Genomic DNA, 15,151 nt, shown 5'->3' with positions numbered 1-15,151 from the left:
AGAATAATCTACAAAGTCCTCACAATAATATTCAATAACATGTATCAGAACAACGATCTGATGGGAATAACATTTAAACCACATAGTCCACTACGAACGCTCAGATCACAAAACAAAAGCCTCCTAGAAATTAGACCATAAGAAATTCTCATCTAATGCAAACAAGGGAAAGATCAATTTCAGTCACTGGCTCAACACTATGGAACTCCATGCCAGAGGACCTGCGAACAATAACAGACTTTAGAAAATGTAAAAAGTTAGTTAAAAACATGGCTATTCATTAATGCCTACTGTCTGACAGAAAACTCATGTTTGCCATGAGTCTGATAAACTCCAGTTCTCCATAAGTCTGACAACCAGAACTGTCCTAACCAATTCCCTCTGCCCTTGGCCCTTCTATTGCCCAGCTATGCCTTTCCGTAAATGTTTTTATCTTTGCACCCTCTGTCCCTGTTTCCCTAGTTTCCTACCTGTACATTTGCCTACCTGAGTTTTACATTATTTATTTATGAACGTCAAACCTGTACACCATTGTGAACTAGTGATTCTCACATGGAACGACGGTATGTAAAACACATAAATAAATCAATCTTGAACAAGTCTGAAAACTAGAAATATCAGGTTAGTATTTTCAGAGAACCAAATCTCCACACAAAAAAACCTGCCCACTGCTTTCTATGGTAAACATGTTAGAGCTGTGGAAGGTTGATCACCAGTCCAGTCCAAAGGGATCCTCCTCCCCCTCGCCCCACCAACCTTCCACACACACACACACATCCAGCTTTTTGATCCATAAGACAGACACACGGGAAAATAACTGAAGCAACTGGTGAAGGATGGCCCCAAAAGGCACCTTCAAAGCCATCTCCACCCACAAATCCAAAGTCAAAACATACACCTCCACCTCCGCACTCACAGGCTCACCTCTCATGCATGCACATATACACAACTCTCCATATACCCCCAGTCACCTGCCATCCCCACACACATCCTTATGTTCCTCCACCCCCACACACCACACATTCCTATACATAACCCCTTCTACCATTTTGCCTGACACGGAGTTCAGACTCACTGGTTTGTAGTTTCCCTGATCACTCCCTGATCCCTTTTTAAAATGATTTTAAGAATTTTTAAAGGGACAGTCATATGTGGAAAAAATCTGACAATATTAGTCAGAGAAAAACACTACAATAATCATAGTCCCCACTTTTTACTATTTCTTCAGTGCTCACCTTACATGTAACAATTAGTTTATCATATCGTCAAAAAGGAACTTTCCTGTATTAAAAGACTGCACCAGACACGTCCGAGTTTTGTCTTATTTGCTCCGATAATTAAAATGTCATTGACTACACTCCTGAAGCAGAAAATGAAACAATGACATGTCAGGTGCAGTCTTATAATACAGGAAAGTTCCTTTTTGACGATATGATAAGCTAATTGTTATATGTAAGGTGAGCACTGAAGAAGCAGTAAAAAGTGGGGACTATGATTATATTAATGGTTTTTCTCTGACTAATATTGTCAGAGTTTTTTCCACATGACTACCCCTTTAAACATGTTATCTTAAAATCATTGTGTTGTGTGAGTGAATGGTTTTGAAGGTAATCAGGATCTATACATTTTTTTTCAGTGAATTTTGTTATAGATTATTGGTATTTTTCTGGGTGACCTGCGTGGTTTATATTTCTGTAACCTGTAATTTTACTTTACTGTTATTATTTTGTATTTCTCCCTCTTTTATTTTAAGCGTGTACTACTTTGGCAAAACATGTAAAATTGTCATGTCAATAAAGTTATCTGAATGTCTTCTTCAGCTTCAAGCGTTGAGAAATGGCTCTCATCCTTCCCTGCACCCCTAGCTCCAGTGCCCGCTAGCCAAGGGAGAAATGCTGCTACCAATCAAGGTGGCGGGGGGGGGGGTCGGGGTTTATGGATCCGTTTCCCCATCCCATAAATTCAAGAAACTTTGAGCTTGATTTCTTAAGCTTTTCTCCCCTAGATACATAACGGGGGAAAAAACCTTAGTAAATCAGGCCCTTTATTAGTCTGACAATTTGTATTGCGCTGCTAATAGTAAACGAGAGAAAAGAAGCGCTGGATTTGCTGCTGCAGCGCTACAGAGGTATTCATGTCGGGCGGACCCTTTACTCCCTGGGCGCTGCAGATGCGGTTTCCTGTTTCCCACCGGCTTCCTTTTCTCGGTGCTCCCCAGCATGGCGCTGCCGGTCGCCCAGGTTGCTGTTGCTGCTCGCTTCTTGCAAACAGGTCAGAGCCGGTGGGAGAAGCAAATGGACCTTGGAGTAGGGGAGATGGGGGCGCCCCTATTGAAATATATCTAAGAATTTCCGTTCGAGGAGATCTAAGTAGAGAGCACGCCCAGCCCAAAGCAGGCTCTGCACAGGATAACAGAGGCTGCTGCTGGCAGGGTCAGTAGAGAGTCAGTATGTATAACCTGCACCGTGCAAGAATATGGGGAGGGAGGAAAATAAGTAGGTATGAATCAGCCAATGGAGCATGCTTGTGCAGCATCATAACATTGCTTGGTCTCTCCTGCCAGCTGGGATCCGGTGCCATGCAGCAAATGTCCTCAGGGTTGCTGGAAGGTCTCTGGCTCTTCATGACAGTGCGCCGCGCTCTGTCCCAGGCAGATCCTATGCTGCTCCCTCTGCCAAGTAAGTTTGTGGGGGGGGGGACTGTTCGTCTTTCCCAGTGTTAAGTTCGTTCTTTTAACCTTTATTTTTCTCTTTTCGAAGATGGAGCGTTCTTTTAAATTCTTTATTGGCTAACTATGGCTAATTAGAACAATGTATTATTAATACGCAGGTGGTTGGATTGCATTTTTGTCCAAAATTTACAGTGAGTGACGAAAGAGATATGCGAAGGGAGGAGACAGGAAATGAGGGAAAGATAACATGAAAGAGTAAAACGAGTGAAAATAAAGGGAGATGTCTGAAGAGAAAAATTAAGGAAAGATAAGGAATCAAGCTGAGATGGAGAGGATTAAAGAACAACAAAACTAATCTAAAAGTTTTGGAACATCTGCACAGATTTCATCTGCTACCATACAAATGTTGTCTTTAAGGCAGTCAATCTGTACACAAACTTCAAAGTGAAATGTTATTCCCTGGGAAGCTTTAGCAAGTTTTTTGGTGTAAGATTTTATTTGGAAGAAAGCATATGCAATAGATTTATGCCTGCTTTCCTAGGAGCCACTGCAATATTTGTGTGCAAAAAACAGGCGCTCAATGTTGAACACCTGCTTTCGTAATATGAGCCCAGTCACCTGTCCTGGGAGCGTGATCCAATATTTAAATGAAATGTCGCGCTAAAAAGGAGGCGCTAGGGACAAATGTACATCCCTAGTGTCTCCTCATCATCGGGCGCACAGGAGAGGTGGCTATCAAGTGGCTTGGGAAAACGGACGCTTAATCTACAAGTATCCATTTTCTCCCGCTACTGGCATATACACGCAAAACATACATGGCCTGGACCATGTATCTTGTGTGTGTATTGGGTGTCCAGAATTTGTTTTTCAAAAACTTTTTTTTTTTTTTTTAAACTACTAGCAAATCACCTGGACCGGCTGGTGTGCATCCTAGGACACTGAAGGAACTCAAAAATGAAATTTCTGATCTATTAGTTAAAATTTGTAACCTATCATTAAAATCATCCATTGTACCTGAAGACTGGAGAGTGGCCAGTGTAACCCCAATATTTAAAAAGGGCTCCAGGGGCGATCCGGGAAACTATAGACCAGTGAGCCTGACTTCAGTGCTGGGAAAAATAGTGGAAACTATTCTAAAGATCAAAATTGTAGAGTATATAGAAAGACATGGTTTATTGGAACACAATCAACATAGATTTACCCAAGGGAAGTCCTGCCTAACAAATCTGCTTTATTTTTTTTGAAGGGATTAATAAACATGTGGATAAAGGTGAACCAGTAGATGTAGTGTATTTGAATTTTCAGAAGGCGTTTGACAAAGACTCTCAAGAGAGGCTTCTAAGAAAACTAAAAAGTCATGGGATAGGAGGCGATGTCCTTTCGTGGATTACAAACTGGTTAAAAGAATAGGATTAAATGGTCAATTTTCTCAGTGGAAAAGGGTAAACAGTGGAGTGCCTCAGGGATCTGTACTTGGACCAGTGCTTTTCATTATATTTATAAATGATCTGGAAAGGAATACATCGAGTGAGTTTATCAAAAATGCAGATGATACAAAATTATTCAGAGTAGTTAAATCACAAGCAGATTTTAATACATTACAGGAGGACCTTGCAAGACTGGAAGATTGGGCATCCAAATGGCAGTTGAAATTTAATGTGGACACGTGCAAGGTGTTGCATATAGGGAAAAATAACCCTTGCTGTAGTTACACGATGTTAGGTTCCATATTAGGAACTACCACCCAGGAAAAAGGTCTAGGCATCATAGTGGATAATACTTTTAAATCGTTGGCTCAGTATGCTGCAGCAGTCAAAAAAGCAAACAGAATGTTAGGCCTTATTAGAAAGGGAATGGTTAATAAAACAGAAATATCATAATGTATTCCTCCATAGTGAGACCGCACCTTGAATCCTGTGTACAATTCTGGTCGCCGCATCTCAAAAAAGATATAGTTGCGTTGGAGAAGGTACAGAGAAGGGCAACCAAAATGATAAAGGGAATGGAATAGCTCCCCTATGAGGAAAGGCTGAAGAGGTTAGGGCTGAGAGGGGATGTGATAGAGGTTTTTTTTTTTTAATTTTTTATTTATTCATCTTTTAATAATATACAAAATAAACTTTTGCATTGAAATACAGAGAATTAATTAGTAACATATTTACTCTCTTAACATAGAGAGATTTTAATTGACAAATCTGGAAACTTCTCTTGTTACATAGGAAACATTAGGGGGGGTTGAAACAGTACTAAGGAGATTAAAGGAAATTATTTTAAATCATTCTTTAGCATCCTTAACCTTACCCTTAATACACATACTCCTTTCATGATACACTAGGTTGTCTCCTCCCATCCAAAAAGGCCCTAAGTTGGTCAGGTAAAAAGAAAATATAAGTATTTCTGATCAGCTTTATTATGCACTTACACGGATAGCGCAGTACGAAACTGGCTCCTAGTGCTTGAGTTTCAGACCTCATTAACAAAAAAGCCTTTCTACGCTGCTGCGTAGCTTTAGCTAAATCTGGGTAAACACGTACAGGTCCACCGCAATATAATTCATTCATATTTTTAAAGTAATTTTTCATTATCTTTGAAACACTGCTTCATCATAAAAGGTAACAAAACGTACAGCCCTGTCCACAATTTCAAGAGTTGAGTTTTCTAGGTAATCCGTTAGATTTTGTAAATCCAACTTTTGAACATTTAAAGTCCCAGAGACAGAGTTGTTTCTTTTCGGTAGAAAAAATAATTTTTTAACGGCAGGAATCTCATCTAACAGAATCTTTAAAGTCTCCATTACGTATTTCTTGAAGGTCAATAAGGGAATCTCACCCATAACAATCGGAAAATTTAATAACCTTATATTTAGATGCCTCATATAATTCTCTATAGATTCCAATCTCCTCGACGTGCTCGCCCTTTCAGATAATATAGTGGCATTTATACATTGGAGACTTTTTATTTCTTCATTAACTTTCTTTAAAGATTCTTCATGCTCCTGGAATTTCTGCAGATTTTCCCGTTCCTGTGTCCCAGTTTTAGCTACAATCTCGTCCAATTTTAAGGCCTGATTGTCTAGTTGGTTTGATATCCTCACCATGAAATCCCAGATTGTATCCAGAGTAACAACTGCTGATTTAGTACATTGCTGTGAGAATGATTTCCTTACCCCACTTTCAGCAGTCCCGCTACTTTCTCCCGATGTTGAAAGGGTAATAGCTCCTGCTTCCTGTACTTCACCTCTCAGCGAAGCAGACTCTTGGGTTTTCGGTTCATCTCCAAGCAAGCCGGCGTCTTCTGGGCCACCCAGCCCGGCGCTCCCGGTGACATCATCGGGTAGAGCTTTGGCTCCTCCGACGCTGACTTGCGCAAAGCTCTCAGCGGTGTTTTTGGAGTTGGAGGGCTCAACGAAAGCTCCCCAGGAGAGTAAAGCGCTCCTCTCGCCTGCTCTCCAGCGGGGGTTGAGACACTCAATATGGGTAAGGATGAGGCGAACTCCAATATTAAACGCTGTCCTGTTGAAAGGTCTGAGTCTGGTGGATAGACTCGGACCTTACCTTTTCTCTTGTGAGGCATTTTTAAACGCAGAAATATTGCCGAAGCTCACAGTAGAATCTCGGTAAGACAGAGCAGGAAAAGTTGCAGCCTCTCAGGACGCCATCTTGGTTCCACCCCGATAGAGGTATTTAAGATCATGAGAGGTCTTGAACAAGTTGATGTGAATCAGTTATTTACACTTTCGGATAATAGAAGGACCAGGAGGCATTCCATGAAGTTAGCAAGTAGCACATTTAAGACTAATTGGAGAAAATTATTTTTCACTCAACGCACAATTAAGCTCTGGAATTTGTTGTCAGAGGATGTGGTTAGTGCAGTTAGTGTAGCTGGGTTCAAAAAGATTTGGATAAGTTCTTGGAGGAGAAGTCCATTAATTGCTATTAATCAAGTTTACTTAGGTAATGGCCACTGCTATTAATTACATCAGTAGCATGGGATCTTCTTGGTGTTTGGGTAATTGCCAGGTTCTTGTGGCCTGGTTTGGCCTCTGTTGGAAACAGGATGCTGGGCTTGATGGACCCTTGGTCTGACCCAGCATGGCAATTTCTTATGTTCTTAAATACTGCTTTATTTGGTTCTTCCTACTTAGTATCATGATGATACTATTAGGAGGAATCACAGAAAGCAGGATTTTTCTTTTTTTCAATGCACCCTTGAGTGTGGCCACATAGAAAATTTATTGGATCGTGGGGATTAGCTAATAGCCTCATCTACATGAATTTACATGTGATGAGTGCTGTTAGCTATGCGGTGGCTTGGACGCGTTAGTCCCCGTATTGGAATTGGGGGTTATGGACATGCGTCCAAATCGTGTATTAAGCCATGCTCAGCGGCTAGCGCACGGTATTGCATCGACCACCTAGTGATGGAACATTATAGTGCAGTTCTCATTTGGAGGTAAGAGTGCCCCACCACCACCTCTTGCAGCACCCAGTATACTGTGGCAGTCTCATATCCATGTACTGGATAGGCCTGATCTTGATTTGCTTTTGAGAGATCACAGGATCAGAAGTAAAGATGGCATGACTGTATAATAGTGTTTAATTTTGACTATAGTGTTTCTGCTATACATAAATTTTAAGTTCACAGCTTCAGTTTAGAAGGCAAGAACTTCCGTATTTCTTTGCATAAAGTAAATACAGATATGGCTTTGCGTGACTCATAGTTTAAGGTTTTGCATAGTGCATACATTGGCAAGCTTAAGTGTTATATGAAGCTGACAGATTCTTCCCTCTGTATTAAATGTATGCTTGAGCATGGAACCATGATGCACTGTTTTTTCACATGTTCAGAGTTGACTACTTATGGAAACAGATTATTCAAGTGATACATAGCTGTTTGGGGATGTTGCCTCCTCAGCAAGGCTTAACACTGGTTCTGGGAAATGTTTTGCAGGTCCTGGGAATAGTTGAATAGGTAGACAATTCCTTAGGTTGACTTTGGCAGTTGCTTGTAAGTGCATGCTGCTTAAATGGACTGAAGAGGCAATACCCACCTTGATCATCAGAAAGTTTCAGAGGTGTATGTGGAAGCCTGGGATAATTTTTTTTTCACTAATTGCTTGCAAGACTTGAGGGACTCTCTACCTGGGTAACATCAAGCTAGGTTGAGAGAACATTGCCCAAATCTCATCTTGGAGTGAGTTTCCTCACTCCGAAGGCCAGCAAATCTTCACAAGAGACCACTGTTCTGTTCGTTGGTGTCACGTAGAATGTCAAAGTGGCCCCTAAACCCCACCTCGAGTTACTAGGTGGGCCTACCATAGGGATACAAATACCTACCTATGGGCCATGACATTATGGTCTGTCTCTCTCTCTCTCTCTCTCTCTCTCTCTCTCTCTCTCTCTCTCTCTCTCTCTCTCTCTCTCTCGTGTCTAGGTCCCCTGGTGGTTGAATGAAGGAAATACATCAGGTCTGGCACTTATCTCAGAATCTGAAAATGGTATCGCAATTTGCGCTAACTTAGCTCTTCGCACAGGTAATTAGCGCAAATTGCAATAAATGCTATATTACCATAAAACACGCCCCTTTTGCTATCGCATGGGGTACTTACCGCATTTTGATAAATCCACCCCTATGGCACTTAAGAGTCAGATGAAATCCTTATCCTTCTAAACTGAATGGGCACTCTTGGATTTCATTAATATATCTCACCCATCTCCTGATGAAGGTGTACGGCAGAGCTGGTTACGTTCATGGATATTGTGCTTTGTCCAGCATGTCCTGACTGCTGTTATCTGCTCCGAGAATGGCACAGGGAAATGGCTGTACTAGAGAGAAGGGCACTGTTTGGACATGGAATATTATGAAGATACAAAACTTGATCAGAATTTTGCGGCTGATGAGAAAGCTATGAAATTGTGTGGAAGGAGACTACTACCAGAATTGTAAGGAGGACAACAGTAATGAGTTATTTCAGCTCCACTCTTTCAAGTGGTCAGGTAACACATATTCCCTCCCCTATATCATAGGCATGTGCCACTGTATATCCCAAAACCGAAAACAGATTTTCAATAGAAGTTACTCTGACCCTAGTTTTGGAGTTTAAGTATGTGGCTTGCAGTGCTAACAGCACCTCACTGAGCCCATGGGGCTTGCAGTGCAGCTCTTTGAGATGCTGTATGCCAGGATGACCAGGCAGCCAGGAAAAGGCCCCAGTCTAGCTATTTTTTTTTCTTTTTTTTTTTTAAAGAAAAAAAAAACAAGATTGTGCTTGTGTAGCTCTGTATTTAACAGTATCCCTGTAAGGGTCAATTTCTACCCTGCTGACTTTTTTTTTTTTTGAGTGGGCCCAGTGCAGCTTAGCTAATTTTAATGTCAACTGGCCTGAAATTCTTCTCTCCAGATGTATAAAGCTGTACCTTATTGGAAGTAGAAATAATTGATTTTTCTTACAGTACACTCTGCTGTGTGCTAACTCCCCATGGACCTCCATCAGGACATCATTGCAGGAATGTGAGGTTCCCTAATAGGTTCAGCAATGTGCCAGTTGGAATGTTTTATTACTGAACCTTTTTTTTTTTTTTTTTTTTTTACAGCAGCATTTTTACCTTTTAGAGCTTTTTGAGTTGAGTAGGTGGTTGTGGCCTTAAAAGTGCCATTTCCCATTTGTATTCCATTTCTTCTGTGCACCTGCAGATGGTGTGTCGTCTGTCAAGCTGAGATCCAGCATTAATTTTGCTGGCTGACCGGGAGAGGAAAGGCTTTTATGTATATCCCTGATGTTTGGGTCTGAGTCGCTCTGCAGCTGTAAACATTAAGACAATCTCAGCAGTAGCTGTCAGAGAGCATTGCATACCAGAGCATCCATAACTGCTCGCTGTTTGCACTCTGCTACTCTCCAGTCACTTGGCATGCAGGCAAAATGGGTTTGTCAACATGCATACAATGCTACTTATCGGTTCTATACAAACACATAGGCAGCAGTCACAGTAAGTTTAATATGTATTGGGTTATTAGTCATTCTTTACGGAAAGTGTTGTAAAATGTCTTACACTGATGCTGATTTTTGTTTGTGTTCTTTGTCCTTTTTCAACTTTTTTTTTATATATCTTTTCATTGCTTGGAAAATTATGCATGTAAGTTCAGTGGAATTGGAAAAATTGGTGTGTGTATCAACTGTGTTGGATGTAGCAAAATGGCATCCACTGTCATGTTCAAATCCACATAAGCACCTATTTTTGTTGTGAGGAGCTTTCAAAACACAGACTGAAGTTCCCTCCCTCACGAGCTTAAACTACAGTTGGGTTTCTTGCTACAGCTGAAATTGCAGAATTAAAATCTATAAGGGTGGAAGTGTTTGGTCAGTGATATTAACAGGCACCTTTAGGCTGCTTTTAAAACAAACACAGTATCTGATTGTTAGGAGGAGGAAAGAAATCTGTAACTTTTTAAGTGCAGTTGAACTCCAGCCTAAGTTTTTATGCAGCCATAGAGTGGTCATCCAGGTAGGCAGAGTTCAGACTTTCTGCCCAGTGCAGAACCAGTGAGACCAGTGCTTCCTGAAAGAACATCATAGAGGTGCAAAAAGCCAGTCTTTCTTTCTGCCCCAAGCTGAGAGATAGAGAAGTGAGATAGTCAGGACTGGCACCTCACCCTCTTTACATTCTCTATAAAAACTGCTCTTGGTACTAGATTTCAGAAGCAGTGCAGGGGAAGAAGCTGGAGAACAGAAGAGGCAGAATTAGAGCCAATGGGTGATTGCATTTTTGCAGCAAGAGGAGTCATAGAGGATTGGAGAAAAAGACAAGACTGAGTCACAACCAGGAGGGATTTTTGAGAATTGGCTGCAACAAAGATAAATCACTGAGGTTGTGGGTCCCCCCCCCCCCCCCCCCCCCCCCCCTTTCTACCATGGCTTGCTTAATTGCTGGTTATCAGGTTCCTGCTGTCAAGGCAGTGGAGCCCAAGTGACAAAAAGAGATAAATAGCGGACTGCACTGAATCTGAGATAATGGGAGAGAGGGGCGAAATTACTTCCAGCATTATCGGAGATTTAATGACTGGAATTTCTACTGCTATCGGTCCCTTTGGGCTTGATAACTTGCTGCAGTGAGAAACGGGTTTGGATGGATTCAGTGAGACAAGTGCCCCACAGGGAAGGATTGAAAGTAAGTGGTTCCAGCAGTTTCTTGACATATATCTGTAAGGACACAGAATTATCAATTCAGCTCTAGGAGTGGCTGGACAAATTCCCCCACCCAAATATTACCAGGGGTTATAAAAAAATCGTCTTTGCCCTAAGGGGTGCAGTTTGAATTGGTACCAAATTCATAGTTTGAGGACCTTCCTAGGTATGAAAAACCTTTGAGTACAAACTATTGTTCTTATTCACTGTTTTTTTTTGTTCGGGGTGACCCACATCCTGTTTTCCCCTTTAGTTATTTACTTATTCTATTATTATTCACAGACATGTTCTTGTTGTTTTATATTGCAGTATTTACCTTATGTTCTATGTTATGCTTTTATTTCTTTAAGCAAATATTCTTCTATTCAGAGTGTGCATTTTCCTGATTCTGATGGGATCTGGGCAATTATGTGGGGTGATCCAGAGACAGAACAGAGTACCCCAGGTTGGTGGGGAGTTGGTACAGAAGCAATGTCTATCCCCAGTTAATCACAAACCACTGGGTCTCTAATTTATAGTGAGGCCCAGTGGGTTTCTTGTGTGCCAGTTTTCCCTCCATTGGTGGGGAAAACCTGAGGGAACGCTATATTTCTATATAGATGGAAATCAGCAAAGATATATACACTCACTCTCGCTCTTCTCTCTCTCTCACACACACACACACACGTGCCCATGCAAACAATGACAACGTGTCACTAAAAACACACATTCAAGCTCTGTAATATGCTGCCGACCACAGGGTACCTTGAGGTATGGTCAGCATTCCATACCTCAGGGTCCTGAGTCTAGCATGGTTCCTGGCATCCAGATCATCTGATGTATCCCACTGCTCTATCTAAGGGGCCTCACTCACTCTGTAGTTTTATAGGCACAGGATTTCCTGTGGGCATACCCTGATGACATCATCACTGCTTTCCTATAAAAGAAAGTCCATCCTCTGAGCCAGTGCCTGAGCAACAGGTTTTGGTTCCATGTGTTCCTGTTCTTGTTGCTGCTTTCATCTGTGACCTGGCCTGATCTTTGACTATGCCTTGTCTGCTGCCTGTCCTGACCTCTTGCTTGCCTCACTTGTGATTGAACTCTTCCTGCCCTGGCCTTGACCTGCCTCCTGACATTGTATGAATTCTGCCTGCCTCAACCCTACCTGTCTAACTATGCCTCCTGATTCTGTTCTGGTGCCTTGGGTCCTGATTGTTAGCTGCTGTTTGTCCACTTCTACCCCTAACAGTTTGCTCAGGTCATGAACATGGCTGACGTTCCCCTGCCAGATCATCTGCAGGGTCTCTCGCAGATGGTTCTGTAGCAACAAAAGAACAAATGTCATATTCTTAGTGTTCTGCAGGACCTGTCTCTGCAATTGAGCAAGCTGCCATTGTCTGTGGTAGCAGCTATACCACCCATAACCATTCCATGATCGGTTGCTGCTTCTGCCTCCTCACAAGACTGCTGTTGCAGTACATCTCCCTCTACTGCCCTGGTTTGAGGGACAACCATAAGACCTTCAGGGGTTTCATTAATCAATGCTTGCTTATTTTGAGCTTCAGCCAGCTTCACATGAGTCAACATGGCTTTTATAATCTCCCTACGCTCAGGCCAGGCCCTGGCATTGGCCTTCCCTCTGGGAAAGAAACAACCCCAGCCTTGCCAATCTGCAAATATTTCTGACTCAATTCAGGAAGTTCTTCAATGAGCCTCTTCCTCACCCTCTGACAAGGGTCTATGACCTCCGCCTGAGACGAGGGTCTATGATAGTGGACAGTACATGGTACAATTCCTTACCTTTGCCTCGGAGCTCTTCTGGAGTGATGAAGTGCAGGTGGCTGTGTTTTGTCAAGGTCTGTTAGACAAAATCAAGGCAGGCCATAATATCCCAGCCAAGTTGGACGACCTTATATCTGTGAAAGCTGACATCCAAGTAAAGATCCCGACAACGGGACCTGTCTTGATGCTGTGGCTGCCTGGCTCCCAGGTTTCAGAGACCAGTGTTGTCCCCTGTTTTGGCCTCTGCCAGAGCTGACCTCAGAGGAGGAACCCATGCAGCGAGCTCATGCCAGGCTCTTGGAAGAGGAGCAATGCCAACAACAATTGTTCAACCTGTCCCTACACTGTGCAGGCAAAGGCCATCATGTCGCCTTGTACTCCAAGAAGTTGAGAAATGCTCATGCTAAGGTTAATGTTGGAAGCTACCCAAGGCAATACCCACTCCACTCCCCCCTCAAAAAATTATTTTGACTGTCCACTTGAGCTCTGAACATAAAACCTTCTCAAAGGTAGTTTTGGATTCTGCTGCAGCCGGCAACTTAGTTGACGAAACTCTAGTGAAGGAATTCCAGATACCATGAATATCACTAAACAACCCTATGTGCATACAATTTGTCTATGGGGAGCTACTACCCAGCACTATTCTTTATATGATGGAACCTGTGATTCTAAAATTGGGACTTTTCCGTGAGGAATACATCTCATTCTTTGTGCTCTGAAAGACTGTCAATCCCGTGTTACTCGGCCTGTCCTGGCTCCAATGTCATTGCCCAGTTGTGGATTGGGAAAAAGGAGGGATCCTCTCCTGGAGCCCTCAGATCACTCACTATTTTCTAACTTGCCTATTTCTGGTGTGCCCTTTCAGGCAGCTTGGTGCAACAGACCTCTGCACACTTCCAAGATTACCCATGCCCTATGTTTCTTTTTTTGTGGATATTTTCAGTAGAAAAAAAACAGGCTGAGACTCTCTACCTCCTCATTGTCCCTATGACTGTGCATTGACGTAATGATGGGTAAGATATCGCCCTGTGGTGGAGTCTACCCTTTGTCTGTTCCAGAGACCAAGGCTATATCCAAATACATCTGATACAACCTTGAGAGAGGGTTCATCAGACAGTCCTCCTTTCCCGCCGGGGCTGGGTTCTTCTTCGTGGGCAAGAAGGACGGTTCACTACCCCATGTATTGACTATCGAGGTTTAAATGCCATCACCATCAAAAATTCCCCTTGCCACTAATATCATAATTGTTTGACTGGATGCAAGGAGATACCAAGGATCTGGAAGGAGCATATAACCTCATATGAATACGTGAGGGTGACGAGTGGAAAACTGCTTTCAATAAAGAGATGGCCCTTATGAGTACTTGATGATGTCCTTCAGACTCTGTAGTACCCTAGTTGTTTTTCAAAATTTTGTCAATGACCTATTTAGAGGCTTACTATATACTTGCCTCATAGTATACTTTTTAAAAATATTTATAACTCTCCTATCTACAATACTAAGTGGATAACAATTAAAAATATTCATAATTTAAAAAACATAAAACAAATTTAGAAACATTATCAATGTAAAACGAGTAAATAAACTATAAACAAAATACAGCAATGCACGTATTACCAAACAGTTCTGCTTTATAACCAGCATCTATCATACAGTCATGTAGTTTCTTACTGACAACAATTGATTTATTTATACATTTATATCCTGCCTATCTAAAATATTAGGCAGGTTACAATAAAACATACATATGATAAACAATGACATCACATGCATATAATAAATGTGTAAAACAGAAAAACAGCTTAAAAATATAAAGAATAAAAGCATAAAAACAAGCAAAAGAAAGCGAAAAAATACCCCACATCTCTGGTCAATATAAAAAGCTTGCACACAGGCAGGAATGTTTCTTCAGGCTAGAAGGTATAAACTGCATCATAAATCATAATACTCATAGTTCATAAACAAGAAAAAACCAATATGTTAAAAATATCACCATTTCACATAGAAAAAGGTAAACAGTGGAGTGCTTCAGTGATCTGTACTTGGACCAGTGCTTTTTAATATATTTATAAATGATCTGGAAAGGGGTACGAGTGAGGTGATCAAATTTGCGGATGACACAAAATTATGCAGAGTAGTTAAATCTCAAGCGGATTGTAATGAATTGCAGGAGAACCTTGTGAGTCTGGAAGATTGGGCTTCCAAATGGCAGATGAAATTTAATGTGGACAAGTGCAAGTTGATGCATATAGGGAAAAATAACCCATGCAGTAGTTACACGATGTTAGGTTCCATATTAGGAGCTACCACCCAGGAAAGAGATCTCGGCGTCATAGTAGATAATACATTGAAATTGTCTGCTCAGCGGCCAAAGAAGTGCAGACTTATGTTTCTGCCTGCAATAACTGTGCACAAAATAAAACTACCGACCAACTTGTGGGCTTACTTCATCCCCTGCCGGTGCTCCAGAAACCCTAGATTCATATACCTGTGGACTTTATTACAGATTTACCGTGTCAGCAGGACACACTGTTATC

The 15,151-nt window shown here is 41.7% G+C and overlaps 1 protein-coding gene across 3 annotated transcripts in view; it reads left to right on the top strand.

The window, feature by feature from the left end:
- The first annotated feature begins 1,970 nt into the window (after positions 1-1,970).
- The window catches only part of MRPL1 (mitochondrial ribosomal protein L1), a 102,371-nt gene continuing 89,190 nt past the window's right edge, over positions 1,971-15,151 (top strand). The window contains exons 1-2 of one of the 3 annotated variants that reach the window (XM_029600417.1): positions 1,971-2,271; positions 2,564-2,678. In XM_029600417.1, coding sequence (XP_029456277.1) covers positions 2,220-2,271; positions 2,564-2,678 — 167 coding nt within the window. In that variant the 5' untranslated portion in view covers positions 1,971-2,219. The remainder of the gene's footprint in view (positions 2,272-2,563; positions 2,679-15,151) is intronic. The other 2 variants (XM_029600420.1, XM_029600407.1) reach the window with 2 other exon arrangements.

This window comes from Rhinatrema bivittatum, chromosome 1 (genome assembly GCF_901001135.1).
Source record: "Rhinatrema bivittatum chromosome 1, aRhiBiv1.1, whole genome shotgun sequence".
NCBI lineage: Eukaryota > Metazoa > Chordata > Amphibia > Gymnophiona > Rhinatrematidae > Rhinatrema > Rhinatrema bivittatum.
Note: the sequence above shows the minus strand (reverse complement) of the source record. Positions and strands in the feature narration are given on the sequence as shown.